At 36.3% G+C, this 17,681-nt stretch overlaps 1 protein-coding gene across 2 annotated transcripts in view; it reads right to left on the bottom strand.

The window, feature by feature from the left end:
• Nucleotides 12,605–17,681, bottom strand: part of LOC109822984 (protein FAR1-RELATED SEQUENCE 5-like) — a 5,886-nt gene continuing 809 nt past the window's right edge. Inside the window, exons 1-3 of one of the 2 annotated variants that reach the window (XM_020389288.1) lie at nucleotides 13,205–14,133; nucleotides 13,032–13,096; nucleotides 12,605–12,927 (exon numbers count right to left, since the gene is read on the bottom strand). In XM_020389288.1, coding sequence (XP_020244877.1) covers nucleotides 13,081–13,096; nucleotides 13,205–14,121 — 933 coding nt within the window. In that variant the 5' untranslated portion in view covers nucleotides 14,122–14,133 and the 3' untranslated portion in view covers nucleotides 12,605–12,927; nucleotides 13,032–13,080. Of the gene's footprint in view, nucleotides 12,928–13,031; nucleotides 13,097–13,204; nucleotides 14,134–17,681 lie in introns of those variants that run through there. The other variant, XR_002242350.1, reaches the window with a different exon arrangement.

Below are 17,681 nucleotides of genomic sequence, written 5' to 3'. Positions count from 1 at the left end.
ACCACAGTCAAAATCCCCTCTCGATTCCCCCAATGAACGAGAGGTCCACAAATTGAGCGATCAAACCTTCCTACAGTTAGGATTGTCTCAAAACACCCACTTGGTCAAACCTTCTTACAGTTAGGACCACAGTCAAAATCCCCTCTCGATTCCCCCAATGAACGAGAGGTCCACAAATTGAGCGATCAAACCTTCCTACAGTTAGGATTGTCTCAAAACACCCACTTGGTCAAACCTTCTTACAGTTAGGACCACAGTCAAAATCCCCTCTCGATTCCCCCAATGAACGAGAGGTCCACAAATTGAGCGATCAAACCTTCCTACAGTTAGGATTGTCTCAAAACACCCACTTGGTCAAACCTTCTTACAGTTAGGACCACAGTCAAAATCCCCTCTCGATTCCCCCAATGAACGAGAGGTCCACAAATTGAGCGATCAAACCTTCCTACAGTTAGGATTGTCTCAAAACACCCACTTGGTCAAACCTTCTTACAGTTAGGACCACAGTCAAAATCCCCTCTCGATTCCCCCAATGAACGAGAGGTCCACAAATTGAGCGATCAAACCTTCCTACAGTTAGGATTGTCTCAAAACACCCACTTGGTCAAACCTTCTTACAGTTAGGACCACAGTCAAAATCCCCTCTCGATTCCCCCAATGAACGAGAGGTCCACAAATTGAGCGATCAAACCTTCCTACAGTTAGGATTGTCTCAAAACACCCACTTGGTCAAACCTTCTTACAGTTAGGACCACAGTCAAAATCCCCTCTCGATTCCGTAGGGTAAAAGGACCAATTTGCAAATTTTCAGAAAAAAGAGGGCTAATTTGTAAAATTTTGAATATGCAAAAAATAGCTCACCAGCATATGAAGGAAGCACGTCGTCAGCCGATGCAGCAGGGGAACGACCTCCCCCCCTGAAAGGTGAGCTCGAGGCGCCAAATCTTAATTCTAACCCTCGCATGCGACCCCACAAATTCATAAATTGGATTAAGCATAAAATATACTAAAATGGTTGAGGGTTTACCTGAGGAAAAGCTCGTGGATCTAATAAAAATCAGATCTTGAAAGAGACTCAGACCACGCGCTCGAGGGGCCTGAGAGAAATTCTAAAAATGGAAGTTTCGAGGGATTTCTCAGTCAAAGATCCAAAGGAATGCTAGATGTAAGACGGATATCAAGTTTTGAGGGAACCCGTTGATGGCTGAGGGTTTGCCAAAAATCCTATAAATACGAGAGTCACTGACGCATCAGCTTCATTAGTTGGTCTCGTGACTTGAGCATCCAACGACATTCGAAACCCTAGGGTCAATGCCGGTCAACGCGTACCCCTAGGTCAACGCCAGTCAACGCGTTGCGAGCAAAAAATTCGCTAAGGGGGGGCCGGCCCTAGAGATGAAGGAAAAGAAAAAAAAAGAGAGAACCCCTTTTATAGGGTGAACCGGTTCTGAACCGAACCGAACCGGACCGGACCGGGTTTGAACCGGAATCTAAATTGAAGCTGAACCGAGCGTCGAAACGACTTCAAATCGATCGACGGTTCAGTCCATCATTCATTCACTCCTCTCCCATACGTTCGGAAGAGTTGAAAGATTTTTTGAGCCTAATTACTGACTTTTTGGGTCATTATCAGACCGGTTCAGTTCATTTGGGCACAGAAAGTACTCCAATAAGGTATATGAGTATAAACTGTTCCCTAATTTTGGTTGAGAAGTTTCTGGAGAGTATTTTTCTAAAAAATATTCTTAAGGATAACTCAACAACACTACGCCGGACAACGCGTTGCAGATAAAGACTCGACGCCAACAATCGATGGTCAGCTAAAGATTAGAAAGTCAGGAATCGACTTCAAGTTTAAAATTCCGACAACGGTCAGACAATAAATGCAGCACCGGAACTCTTACAGACATTCGACAAAGCACCGAATAGCATGGAAGATTGAAGGAATCAAGAACGGAAGTCATTCCAAAGTCCCATTACGCCGACTGAAGGTTAGGACAATCATACCCAAAGTATTCCAGACTCTTATATAAAAGAACGAGACTGAAATACTTTGGAGGGGGTATCTGTAGGCATATAAAATTGCTTATAGGTCCCTTAGCACAGTTCGGCACAAACCGACGAACCAATGAGGCGACGAATCGCACGCGAGCAACGGAATAAACCCATTCGCGTTCGGAATTAAGCCAAGTGTTGAAGAGTCAACGAGTGATCTAACCAAAGACAAACTCGGACGAATCACGATCGAATCAAGATCAGTTTTGGACTCGAACTCAGAAGCGGATTTACTACAAAATCAGATCAACAAAATCAGAATCTAAGTCAACCGAATCACGGACAGAACCGAGAAACGGATACAGCGCAAAACGACGAAAAAGAGCTTAGAGTTTTGAAGACTTGAAGACTTGGACATCCAGATCTGATCCTCGGCGAGCATCCACGTCACAAAAGGCAGGAGTTCGAGAGAGGGGAAGAACAGATCTGAGATCTACACGAGATCACACTCCGGATCTAAGCTTGGTCTTAGATCCCGAGATCCGAGCGATTATTTCCTTAGTGAACTAATCCCTCCCGGCTATTATTCCCTTCGTGGAATAATACCCGTCAAATCGTGTAGATCCGACCGGATCTAGATCGCGCGGTGGTCCACGGATTAACCCCGGCGTTGGCAAAGAACCCACAAAAGCGAGCGACCGCAAAACAGGAGCTCGCGATTTGTTCACAAGGAGAAAGTTGTAATTTTTTTTTTTTTTTGATTTCGTTGTAACCGGATCTAAAAAAAGACCGGATCTTTTGTAACCACAAAAAGTTGTTATTTTGAGATCACAATGAATTCAATGAAAGCTACGATTTTCACCGCGAACAAAAAGTAGGTACTGAAGCTGGGGCTTATCAACCCCTGAAGTACTATCAGCAGGTTAATTTGGTGGAATATACACTCTCGGTGAAGGAAAAAGAGTCGGCCTCCTTCAAGAAAGCTATTCAAGGCAAGAATAGTGAGAGTTGGTTGGCTGTGATGGAGGAGGAGATAGAATCTCTTCGGAAGAACCAAACATGGGAGGTGGTCCCATTGCCCGTAGGAAGAAAATCTATTAGTTGTAAGTGGGTGTATAAGAGAAAGAAAAATTCTTCAGAGCTCGGTGGTACAAGGTACAAGGCGAGGCTAGTAGCTAAAGGGTTTGCACAAAGAGAGGGTGTGGATTACAATAAGATATTTTCTCTGGTGGTGAAACACACTTCTATTCAGGTGCTATTGAGTATTGTTGTTCATGGTGATTTTGAGCTGGAACAACTCGATGTAGAGACAACCTTCTTGCACGGAGACTTGTATGAAGAGATATACATGCATCAACATAAGGGCTACAAGGTTGAGGACAAGGAGAATCATGTGTGTCGCTTGAGGAAGTCACTCTATGGACTGAAGCAATCTCCTTAGCAGTGGTACAAATGATTTAACTCCTTTATGCTGAAGCATGAATTTTCCCGAAGTGATTATGATTGTTGTGTTTACATTCGGAAGCTTCATGGAGGTGATTATATCTATCTTCTTTTGTATGTGGATGACATGCTTATTGCTTCTAAGAGTAGGGTGGAGATAGATAGGCTAAAATTTCAACTTGGTAAAGAGTTCGAGATTAAGGACATAGGCGCTGCAAGGAAAATATTGGGTATGGAGATTAGGAGAGAGCAGGCCAATCGACGATTGTTCTTGAGTCAGAAGGACAACATAGAGAGGGTGATCGTGAGGTTCGGGATGCAAAATGCTAAGTCAGTGGTGACTCCATTGGATCCACAATTCAGACTTTTAGGTAAACAATCTTCTACTACAACGAAAGAGAAGGCACACATGGAGCATGTACCTTATGCTAGTGTAGTTGGCAGCTTGATGTACGCAATGATGTGTATACACCCAGATATTTCACAGACGAATAGTGTCATTAGTAGATTCATGGAGAATCCGGAAAAGGCGAATTCGGAAGCAATGAAGTTGGTCCTAATGTACTTAAAGGGTATCGCTGATACGGGTCTGTGCTTTGGTGGAGATACATGTTAGATTGATAGGTTTGTTGACTCTGATTATGTGGGTGATCTAGAAAGACGACGATCTACTACTGGTTATGTATTCAGGATACATGAGGCTCCAGTTAGTTAGCGATCGATGTTACAGGTTACAGTGGCACTTTCTACTACAAAGGCCAAGTACATGGTCATGGCAGAGGGAGTTAAGGAAGCATTATGGTTACTGGGTCTTCTAGACGATTTGGGGATTGAGCAGGAGGACGTGAACTTATGGTGCGACAGTCAGAGTACGATTCACTTGGCGAAGAATCAAGTTCATCATGCTCGTACCAAGCATATCGATGTCAGGTATCCTTTCGTGCGGGATGTCATAAAGAAAATTGATATTTCTCTCATGAAGGTACACAAGAATGAGAATCCCGTAGACATGTTAACCAAGATGATGACAGGTAGAAAGTTTAAGTATTGCTTGGACTTGCTTCATATCAGCCCGTATTGATCTGCCTAAAAGGGCATGGCCCTTTGGATGGTGATGAGGTGAGGTGGAGACTATATGGAGAATAAAACATGAACTACGGTTAGCTTGATCCAGGTAGAGGGTACGTAGGTAGCCGCGGTAAAGTGACGTAGCTGATTTGTCCTGGTTTGGTCTGGTTTGGTGTTTTAGATCTATCTCTGGTGATGTTCGTTGTGTTCTTCTGGTATTCGTCCAAAATTTAAGGTTTATCAAATGATGTATGAGGTGGAGAATTATGAACGTGGGGGCCACACTCACAAGCGCGCCCACGAGCGCGGAAGCAGCAAGCGGCAAGCCCAGTGCGACCCACCCAAGAAACTTCCGCGATCTGTTATAAATACCCGAATGCTAGGGTTTTTGTAATTGAGAAAAAACAAACATGAGGTGAAAACAGAGGGTCGGCTGTTTTGAGGAGTTTTTCAGGAAGCTTAGATCTGAGACTTGAGGAGAGAAAAGAGAGATCTTGAGAGAGAAAGAATCAAATCTTCTTCTTTGAGACGAGCTTGTGGATTATACAAGTCGTCAGTGTTCTCCCCATAGTGGAATTCCCCTCACCCCTTTCGTGGACGTAGGCAAGTTTGCCAAACCATGTAAATCTCGTGTCTTTACTGTTTTCTGGGTGTTGTCTATTGCTTGTAGGTTCCCTCGATAAGTCAGTCCTAGAACTAATGAGAGGAAGAGTGTATATTTCACTTTGTTAAGATATTTCACTTTCTATTTTTATTTCCTTTGTGAAACGGGAATATAGAGTTTGACTTGAGGTTTGGTGAAAATAAAAGATAGAGCTTTCTCTCAGGTTATATTGCTTTCGCGGCGTGAGGGCGTGACTCTGCGTCCAACAAGGTGGCTCTCAGCTTATTATCCTAGTGTAACTTATTTTATCCTTACTTAAAATACATTTTGCTATTACATGACTAAAAGTTTGTAGAAAACCCTAAAAATTTGTAAAAAACCACCAAAAGTTTGCAAAACCCTGGAACTTTATAAAAAAAATCCCTCTGAAAGTTAGCAAAAATTCTTTCAATAGTTTGCAAAAAAAAAACCTCTAGTTTGTAGGAAACCGTTGAGTTTGTGGAAAGCCCACGACAAGTTTGCAAAAGCCCCCCAAAGTTCGCAAATATCTCCTCAAAAATTTGCAAGTTTGCCCTCACATTTGAAATGCACACACCACACACACACCACAACACACACACACACTATAATATATATATATATATATATATATACTAGAGAGAGAGAAAGAGAAAGAAAAGAGAAATGTGTATGGCTTGATAGTGAAAGGTGGCATAATTCGCCCTCCACATCCATTAAAAATCGGGCGCTCAACAATTCATATGAGTTGGGGAGTAGTTGAGAATTAAAATGAGTGGATGAGAAGGACCTCACTACCAGCAAAAAAAACTTTTTATTGTCAATATTACCCTTTATTATTTTAAATATTTTATTTAAATATTAATTTATCATAATGCTAAGCATATCCTATAATAATCCTAAATAAACTGTCTATAGCTCAACAATTTAAGAATATAAGATTAATAAAATACATGAAACAACTCCACAATATTAGTTTGCTAAGATAAAGAAAGCATACATAGCTAACATATTATAATATATGAAGTATTGCAAAAGAACCCAAAAAGTTTTAAGATTTACATAAAGTATCCTCAAAAGTCCAAAATTATACAAAACACCTTGACTATTCAAAACTTAAAATAATAAACATGAAATTTAAGAATTAACAGCAACCCCAAAGAATTTATAATTAGCAATTAACATCCTCAATGTTTCAAAAATTATATAAATATCCCCAAAAGTTTAAATTATAAAAAAAGCACCCTGAAAATTTAAAAATTTAAAACTTACAAACAATATAGATAAATTCAAAAGATTACTATCAGGCACCTAAAAATTTAAAATTTATAAAAATAACCTAAAAGTCATAAAAATTACAAATAATTCCCTCATAAGTTAAAAAATCACAAAACTTACCACCAACACATAAAATATAAAAATTACAAGTATCTAATTTAAGTTTTAAATTTTTAAAAGGCACTCTTAAAGTTTTAAAAATTACAAAACATGATCTCAAAAGTTTAAAATCACAAAAAGGTTAAATTTTTCAAAACTTAGCGAAAAATGAGTAATTATTTGATGTTCTTTCATTAAGATATATAAATTTACTTTTAATTTAAGGTTTACTATCCATTTCAGCATCTAAAGCTAGTCTAAGTTGATGCTGGTAAAAATAATAACAATACTAATAGATTAAAAACATCCAGTTAAGGAATAAAAAAAATATTATAGATTAAAAATTAACACTATTGTATAAATTAAAATGATTGCATATAATTTTACTAATAAATTGGAGCAACAATAATACATAAGTAACATTAATTGATGGAAGACTAAATCACATAAAACTAATAAAAGACTATAATATTATAGCTTAGCTTTAATTGATTATAATTTATAAATATTAAACTCTGATATTAATAATATTTATAGAGTAAAAAATACAATGAGTTATGTATGAAGAAATTATCAGAAAATTTGAAGATATCTTTTAAAAGAATCAGGCTATTTTATTTTAAATGGAGAAGTGTGGGAAATAAAAGCTAACTTGAAAACGTCATAAATTGACTGAGTTCCCCTTGAAGGACATATTGAACAATTTTATCTCAAACAAAGAAGCATTCTCTAAGAAAGATACAAGAAAAATATGTAAATATTTATAATTTTCATACTTTATTCTTTAAAAATTGAAGGAATCATAAACTTATTATAAAATTACATAAAAATAATCTTGCAATAAAAATTAAAGTGAAGCCATTGATCAACTATATTGTGAGATATAAAAAAGCCAGATAAGAGGAGGGAAATCACTATAGTGGACATTTTTTTTTCCTATACAGTGACATTACTCTTCTTATAACTTTATTTAGGAATATGACTACCAACGAAGGTTCAATTATTAAAGACACGATCAAAGATAAACATTAATAGTAGTATCAAATTTTAAGATCTCTAAATATGAAGGTAACATACTTCATTACTAAAATTCTTATTAAAGGCAACTAAGCATAAAATTTACCTTATATCTATCTCAAATTTGTAGGAGAGATATGCATATCATCGTAAATTGCATCAATAATGTATATCAGCTCAAAGATACAACTTACTGAAGAAATAAAAGAATGGTAAGTAAACCAAGCAAACATCCATCTAACATAATAAAGAAAAAAATTATATTTTAAGATGATATGCATGGCTCACTCAAAATAAGTTGTCAAGACAAAATCATCTCAATCAAGGCTCTTTACAAATATAAAAGAAATTCAAATTTCTAAATATGCAACCATCACGACATTTGAAAGAGGTACGATCTTATGAGACATACTCTAAAATTTACACAATTGAACGTAACTATATGTTACCAATATACAAACACACTATTGCACCTTTAAGGCAAAGATAACTAGCATTTATAATAGAGTAAAGTCGTGGTTTTATGCTTGCAAATGGTGCAACAAGAAGGTGGATAGATATTAGTAACGTGTGTCCAAATAATGAATGTCACAGAATTGCCAATGACTTAGTAACAATGTTAAGTAATATTCATTCTTCATAAATAAACATATTAAAATCAAATATTAACATCATAATCTAAGGCAAATCGATAATAAAAAAATATAGGTGTTTAGTTCAGAACCTTGTGAAAAATGACACAGACAGAGCTATGGTAACATTATTTAACACTGGATAAACTCTTATTAGATGTACAATAGAATAATTCATTGCAAAGAAAAAAGATGTAACTCATAACTTTATTTAAGTAATAAATTAGAAACATAAAAAAATTTAGTATATAAAAAAATTAACATTTTTCTCATTAAAATAGAAAATTAATTAAAACCCATATTTTTAGAAATTTGTGTTGAACAACAGAAATACATTCAAATTCGTTGTGAAGTTAGGCTAGAAAACAGCAGATGAACAAGTCCAGGAAAAGATAATAGTACGAGAAATCCAGCTCCAGCCTGATGTCACAATTGATATAGGTGATGATGAGATTACTCTAGAATTTGCCAGGAAAAAGATAAATGAGAATGGTTGATCTCAGTTTAATAAAATAATGAAACAAAAGGAATATAAAGACAATATTTTTTGAATATTTTATGGAATAGTTTTAATTTTTTGAGTAAAATTAGGAATCTTTAGGAGGGATTTTTATTAGTTTTTTAGTGCTATATGCTTATGTGGATACTTTTATCATATAAAAGTATACTAGAGTTAGCGTTAATTTTTAGTTTATGTTACTTTATGAAGTTTATCAATGAATAGGAATAAACTCCATATTCTTTATTGTGTTGTTTTGACCCACTTTTAATCAGCCATCTTGGCTTATCGTTATTCTTTATGTATTTTTCACTTTTGCAACACTATACTTTCTTAGGTCATGTGTGGTTTCATGTCAAGCCAAATAACATGAACATTCAAATTGGCTTTTAATTACATTTGTTTTATGTCAATTCAATTATCAATATAAAAATTTAAATTAGGTGTAGCCCATTCAGACAAAATCAAAGAAAATAAATAATCACAACACTAAAGTTTAGAGGTATAAGTGAGCAAAAACTATCAAAGTGGAATCGAGAAATAAATTTTAATAAGGAAATAAACTAAAAATACTTAATCATGATATTTAACCACGTGCACTACACGTGTATAAAAGCTAGTGTATATATATATATATATATATATATAGGGAGAGGTTCTAATAAAAACCTCCTTAGCCTAAAAAATAAAAACCTCATTCATCCAATGGCTAGGATTCAGTCAAACAGTCAACAAACACATGCATTAATTATATCAACGCAGTGAATCTGGATTCACTACAGTGATTCGAGATACGTTGAGGTAGTGAATCTGGATTCACTGCGTTGAGGTAATTAATGAGGTAATTAATGCATGTGTCTGTTGACTGTTTGACTGAATCGCCATCCATTGATTCATCTAGATCGCAAATGGATGAAAGGAGTTATTAGTTTTTTAGGCTAGGAGGTTTTTATTAGAACCTCTCCGCTACTCCCTATATATATATATATAAGTATATATATATATATATAATATATATATATATATATATAATATATATATATATGTACATATATATAATATATATATATGTCTGTGTGTAGCATATATACATATAATATATATGTACTATATATATGTACATATATATATATATAAATATATTATATATATATATATATACATATAATATATATTGATAACATATATATGATGATGTGACATATATTAGTATGTACATATATATATATATAATAATATATATTATATTATATATATTATATATATATACTAGTATATAATATGTGTGTATATACACATAATATATATAGTATAATATAATATATATATATATAATATATATATATATAATATAATATATATTAATATATATATATATATATATATATATATATATATTATATATATATATATATATATATATATATAGAAGAGAAGAGAGAAGAGAGCAGAGAGAAATCTTCAATTGGCGAAAGCGTTTTCGCACAGACAACGTGCGAAATCATCCTGTGGCCGTTGGATTTTATGAGCGGTTGAACGAAAAGGCCAACTCAATACTCCCTCACACCTCTCTTATGAAGTGACCGCCTATTTCCAAGAACTCGCCCAGACCCTTACCCCTCTCTCTCTCTCGCAACCCTGCCTCCGCCTCTCCCGTCTCATACGCAAACTACAATCATCTGACCCTCCTCCGCCGCGATCTCATATCGGCCGCGGCTCGCCGCCAGTCTTCAGCCGCCAGTCGGAGCCAAGCCCTACGAGCCCCGTCGGCACCATTCTTCATCCCCGTCTGAGCCAATCCCGTGAGCCCCGTTGTTTCCCGTCTTCACCTCGTCGGAGCCAAGCTCACGAGCCTCGTCACCGCCAGTCTTCACCCCTGTCGGAGCCAAGCCCAGATCGAGGTCCTCTCTAAACTTTTTGCTTGATTTTGATAAATTTTGGGAAGATTATTGTTGGATCTTGAAAAGGCTTGACCTTTCTTAGCGAATCTCTGATCTTTCTTGCTTGATTTTGACATTTTTGGCACATATTGTTTTAGAGAATATTGTTGGATTTTTGTCTAATCTTGGCATTTTGCCTAGCCGCAGAAAGTTTAGTTCAAAATTAATTGAGGTCCATACAGTTGGATTTTTGTCTAGCCGTAGAAATATTGTTGGATTTTGTCTGATCTTGACTTCGTGGCATTTTTGTCGGATCTATATATTGATCATTGATCACCAGGTTGCGGACAGCCCCAACCAACGAAGCAATTGAGACCAAGAGGTATCTAGATATCTAAAAGATATCAGGAAATCAAGATTTTCATTTATTCTACAAGCCTTAAACAGCTTATAGTGATATTTTTGGACACTTCAATTAGAGTAGTTTTTCTTTATTTTTGGCAGTTTATGTAGTAACTGACGGGAAAAACTTCTTGCAAGTATAGAAATTATGCAGTATGTTTTTGAATTGATCACCAGTGATAATCAAGGTTGCATACTACCAAGGCCACTTGTGAGTGTTCTCAAAACGCTTCTTCATAGAATTTGAATTTTCCTTGTTTATAGACTAATATATACATTTGTATGAACCTTGAATTTTGGGAGTAGATTATGTACATAATTTGGATTACATTGTGAGTAGATGATATCGGGTATGTACATAATCCTTTTACAGTGATATACATTTGTTTGTGGTATGTTTTTTGCAGATAAAAGATGAAGAACTTTTTTAAAGAGTTCAGTGGAGAAGAAGATGAGGATTTAGAACAAAGAATATGTCATTGTGGGTTAATTTGCAAAATATGGATGTGCAAGTAAGGACACAATAAGGGCTTGGAATTTTATGGATGCCCGAGATACAAGGGACCTAATTGCAAGGGTTGCAACTTCTTTGAATGGGTGGGTGATACCAAGAACATCACAAAAAGCTGGAAAGGCTAGAAAAAATGATGAGGTTTTGAATAAAATACTGAATGATGTAATTTTATATTTAAAATTTATAAGTATCGTTGTACTTATATTATTACTCTGTGTTATAGGCAAATGACTGAGCAACATATTAGTGAATGACTGATGTATCCAAATATCTTATTGTAAACGAATGTTCAAATTGGTTATATTTATTTGAAATTGGTTCAGTTGTTATGATTATTTGGTTGATATTTTGAACGTGCCATATCTTAAGAACATGTAAATGAATGATGGGGTAGTTAGGGTTTCTGATGCATATCCCTCTGCTTTCCAGTTTTGGGCGCGACTAGAAATTCTAAGTGTACATATCCCTTTGTTTTCTAGTTTTGGATGTGATTAGAAATTTCTTGGTTGCGTATTTTAGTTCTGTCATTTAAAAGGTGAATTGTTATACAAGTGTGGGTTATTGTCCTTAGTTCAAGCCCTCAATTTGTATCAACATAAAAAATTATTATACAAGTGCCTATATTATTAAGATGAATTTCGAGAAACCTGCAAAACTGATTCATATGAAGGTTTTGTTTAAAAAGATTGGATCCTTACTTAATATCTGATTTAATTGAACTAAAAAAGCATGAAGAAGCAGAATCCCATATACAAATTAGCAACCAACCAACCCATTTCACTTGACCCCAGCGCAATATGTGCAGACACATGATGTACAAATTTAATGCATTATCAACCAAAAGGATAGGATTGCAGGCTCCTACGGCACAAATTTAATGCATTATCAACCCATTTCACTTAACCCCAGCGCAATATATACAAACCTGAGTAGTGTTCAGACTCACAAGTTTTGCTGCATTGTTGTTCTCTCTGCACAACAATTCCCAAGCCATCAACACAACCCAACATTTACATTAAAGAAAAGACAAGCATAGTTGATTATAACAACAATTCCCAAGCCATCAACACAACCCAACATTTACATTAAAGAAAAGACAAGCATAGTTGATTATACATAGAAGAAACAGACCGATGCAATATCAAAACATTTACATTAAAGAAAAGACAAGCATAGTTGATTATACATAGAAGAAACAGACCGATGCAATATCAACTGACTGGATTCCAACGTTAAGAGCCTGAATACGAACATAGACTGGAGACAACCGACATATGACATTACAGCATTCAAAAGATACAAAAACTTCATCTGTAGTGCCAACGGACCAACACAAAAGATACAAAAACTCATTACCCATTTTTTCAATCACACCTCAAAAACACAGATACATAACGACTTCAACCCCTTCTCACTAATAGTGCTATGATTTGCTCCACCAACCTTGATCAAACTTCACGCAATAGTGAGAACTTCATCTGTATTAAAAAAATTAAAAAACAAAGTGCTTTGTCACATTAAAAAATCACATTATATAGCAAAATGGCAATGTACAAGTTATTCCGTATGTATTAACCATTACCTTCCTCAAAGGAATCTTTTAAATCATCAGTGGCTTGATCAATATTATCTTATTCCATTGAATCACTAGAAAAAATTGATGATAGCAAAATATATTAAAGATCATTACACCAACTTAAAAAGAAGTTTTAAAAAATAATAGCATTAGTATTACCAAAACAAATGATACACTACCTTGACAACTTTAGAGGGCAATTTCTGCTATCATGATTTTGTCCTCGCTTTCCACACAATTTGCATTTCCTAGACCGACATTTGCGGATCTCTCTCGATGGCTTTAACCTCTTCCCTTTAGGCCTTCCTTTTGTTCTTGCTTGACTTGGTTCATGAACTATATCTTGAGAACACTCCGCATTCATATTAGGTGCTTCCACATCTTGTCCAATTTCTTCATCATTGATGAGTTTCAAACGTTGCACCTTATTAATAGCATCCATCATCATTTCACGCATTAATTCATACGCGTCATTAGAAGATAGCCCCTCTTCGACCATTTCATTAGCTAAGCAATTTAGTTCACTAAAACGAGAAGCAAAATTAATTGTGGTATTATCTCCAATAATATTACCATCTCTAAGAACAACCCTTTTTCTGACATTTCGGCACCATCTTCTTAGAATATATTGCTCCGGTAACTCACTATAATTTGTAAATTTAAGATATGCCAATATATGTCGGCATGGAATGCTCTTGAATTCAAACATGAGACACGAACAACGGTTTATTTTAGTTGTTTTGCAATATATAATATGTCTCAATCTTTCATCATGACCACAAAAATTTAATTGGAAAGTACCCTCTCTTTCATTTTTTACCAGCTCGATATTATACATTAAGCTAGGTTGAAGCTCGTCTTGAAAAATATAAAAGATTTTTTTTCGTGTAGATTTGGGCCATTTGTTTTTCATTGACCACAAAGTCTTCAAATTTGGTTTTTTCTCCATTGTGCAACGATCTTCTTTAAGCTCCCCCTCTCTTTGTCTCACCAAGACCCTCTGAAAGATGGTCATGAAATCATGAAGTGAATTTTTTTTTGACACATGCATTTTTAGCAATGCATTCATCCCTTCACTTCTTTGACTGCTAGACATTCCGGCCCAAAAGTGTTGTTTATGGCAATGCATTCATCCCTTCACTTCTTTGACTGCTAGACATTCCGGCCCAAAAGTGTTGTTTATGATAAACCGGAGCCCATTTTTCATCACTTCTTTGACTGCTAGACATTCCGGCCCAAAAGTGTTGTTTATGATAAACCGGAGCCCATTTTTCATGAATTTCATATATATCATTTAGCCAATCATGCGTTTACAATCCATTTTTTTAAGAATTGAAACCCAATTCTCTTCAAAAGAGCTAGCAGTATCGGAATCCCAAATATTTTCTTTGAAAGATTTCATGAATTCTGTTCTATAAGCTCATTTACCCAACTTCTTTGGAACTTTGTCCAAGATATGCCAAATACAAAACCTGTACCGAATTTCTGGAATAACTGTTTCAATTGCCTTGTATATGCCAAGACATTGATCTGTAATCATGCCCGAAGGAGGATGACCCATTGTTTCAACCATTTGTTAAACAACAATACGAAAGACTTCGCCTCTTTGTTTGGGATCAAGCCACATCCTAAAAAAACACTTTGCCAATGGTGATTTATGCCTACAAACGGCACAAATACCAAGCCATATTGATTTGTGTTATGCGTGGCATCGAAGGAGACAATATCGTCAAAGTGTTGATAATTCATTCGAGCAATGCCATCCACCCAAAACAATGAGTTAAACGCTTCTCTTCATCAACTTCATAAACATAATAAAATGAAGGATTCTTCTCTTGTTCCGACTTGAAATAATCCAACATCATTTGTGCATCATGACCGCGCCTCGTCTCTCTCAAATCTCTTTCATAATTCCTCACATCGGTCTCAATACATCCAATTCTATGAAAACCTCCGCTAGAGTTTTCAAAGAAGGTCATTTGCTTGTTTGTTAGAATGTTCACCTCTCCAAACTGCTTTATCAATGTCTTCTTCGTACTTGTTACCTCACGGTTTCCCCTTAGAAAATGTGTTCTACTCGGTGAAGTAATTGTATGATTATGTTCTTCTACAAACTTGTAGACACTCCATATGCTAATGTTTTTGTCTAATTTCAAGCGAATCAAGACCTTACAATTTGTTCTAATTGTACCACATTGTCGAATTTCCAACGATTTGCTCTTTAACACTCCTTCTTTCGAACAAACATACCTTTTGCAGATTAACTCTCTATCCTTCCCATAATTTGTTGTGCTATTACGAATATCAAAACCTCCAGCCTTTCCGTAATTTCTGTAGAATTTTTTAGCATCTTCTAAATTGCCGAAAGTCATTCCTATTTTTGGTTTTAAGTGCTCACCAACAATTTGCACAACTAAGTTATCTAACTAAGAGATTTGTTCATCAACAACATGCGAACAACCATGTTTAGTTTCCATTGGATCAAACATCAAGAAGAAACATCAAGAATAATTTTTACTTACAAAAATAAACATCAAGAACAAACATCAAGAACAAACCATCAAAGACCACTGTGCAAAAAAAATAAACAAATGAATCCATAGATTAAAAAAATCATCTTAAGAGGACAGTCAAAAAAATCACAAGAACAAACATGCTTATATACATATATATTTGCAGCTAATGGTAATAATGCTAAACAGTAAACACTATGCTTGAAGAAAGTTCTAGTCTAGAGATTTATATAGCGATATAGCACCAGCATATTGTGCGCAACATTGCCTAATTCATACCCACACTATCAAATTAGCAAATTAAATTGTTACTGTTTTTTTAGCTCAGTCCTCATGCTACTAAGGTGTTATAATTGAGCTGTAATTCTTTTATGGTCATCATGCTTGTGTTATAATTAGTTAGTTGAGTTATAAAAGAAAAGTTGAAGTAATAGGCGTTGCATTGAGCACATTGGAAATTATCACTCATAAAATTCAACAATAATCTTCCCTAAAAATCATCAAAAAGCCTAAAATCGTAGGGTTTAGAGAGGACAGTAAAAAGAAAATAAATTTTTACCTTACAACACTTTTGATTTAAGTTCTCTTTGGATCCAAGTGAGAGAAAGACAGAGAGGAGAAATTGTTTTGGGCGTGGCGGAGTTGGGGCTCTCGTGGCGGAGTGGCCGCTGGGCTTTTGGGTCGGTGTTGCGCGGGCTTGGGTCCGACGCCGGGGTGAAGCACTTCGATGGTGGGTCGGCTCGCGGTGCTCTCCTCGGGTTGTGAAGACTAGACGGCGACGGGGCTCGCGGCTTGGTTCTCGACGGGTATATTGAGACTGGCGGGCTGACGAGGCTCGGGCGGGGTTTTGGCTTCTTGACGGGTGTTGAAGACGGCGGCAAGGCGGACCGGAGGCTTCGGGGGTTTGGCTCCGACGACGCGGGTGGAAGACTGGCGGGCAGCCGATCCCTGAAATGACCCTTCTTTGAAAACTCTACGGAGGTTCTTCATAGAATTGGATTACCGTATGTGTAAGGAATATTATGAAGACAGCATTAGAGCAGACGAGGCCTCTGATTCCGCGGTCCATTCGATGCACAAATGATGTTGCGATTATTCAAGTCGGAACAAGAGAAGCAATCCTTCCATCTTATTATGTTATTAAGTTGATTGGAACGGGGAGAAGCGTTAATCATTTTTGGTATTGCCGTGTCCTGGTGGATGGCCTTGCTCGACATGAATCTCATCAACACTTTGACGATAATATGTCTTTCCTTCGATGGCCGATGCCACGATAACACAAATCAATATCTGCCTCTTCGGATTTGTGGCCAGATTATCCCTGATATAATGAGGAGGCGGGCGAGGTAAAATGGCGAGACCATTGGTGGCAAAATCAGCTGTTTTTTTAGGATGTGGCTTCGATCTCCTAAAAACAAAGAGGGTCGACCCTTCTTTCGGGTATTGTGTTTTATACAAGCAGGTGGTGAGTCTGGGATGAAAAGCGAACGATGTGAGGTTCGAAGGTTAGTCCGTCTCTTGGGCGCGGGCGGCATGATTACAGATCAATGTAGACATCCTGGCAAGTAGTGGACAAGACGCGCGGTAATGGTGAAATTCGAGTATGATTCCAGGGATACATTTCGGGAGTCTCCCTTGAAGAGTTATACAAGGGTGTTGGTGTATTTGGCCATATCTTGACAAGTGTTCAACTATCGCACCAGAGGATGTCTGAGCAGGGTTGAGGGCGTAAATGAGCTTAAGTTATGAGGGTGGCCTAGAAGCAGGAATTCACTGAATTTCCTGCATCATACCGACTTTGAACTAAATAATCCTTTTGGCCAATGCACAGCGGATTGAGGACTTCTTAGGGCAGATATGCCGATTATTCTGCTAGCCTCTTGAGACATTGGAAGAATTCACAGGTGGTCTTTAATATAAAATCGTCGAGCAGGGGAAGTATGTCTAAACGTCTCTTCTCTCTCTCTCTCTCTCTCTCATATAATGATTTTAGTATGTACTATATATATATACTACTTAATAATGATATATATGAAATTCTATTTAATGAAATTAAAATGGTACGTACCTCTATATGTATTTCATTTATTTATTATATATTATATCATAAATAAATATTATATCTAATATCAACTGGTTATAT

The sequence above is a fragment of the Asparagus officinalis genome, chromosome 8 (assembly GCF_001876935.1).
Source record: "Asparagus officinalis chromosome 8, Aspof.V1, whole genome shotgun sequence".
Lineage (NCBI taxonomy): Eukaryota > Viridiplantae > Streptophyta > Magnoliopsida > Asparagales > Asparagaceae > Asparagus > Asparagus officinalis.
The sequence above is the reverse complement of the archived record's forward strand: the minus strand, read 5'-3'. Positions and strand labels throughout refer to the sequence as shown.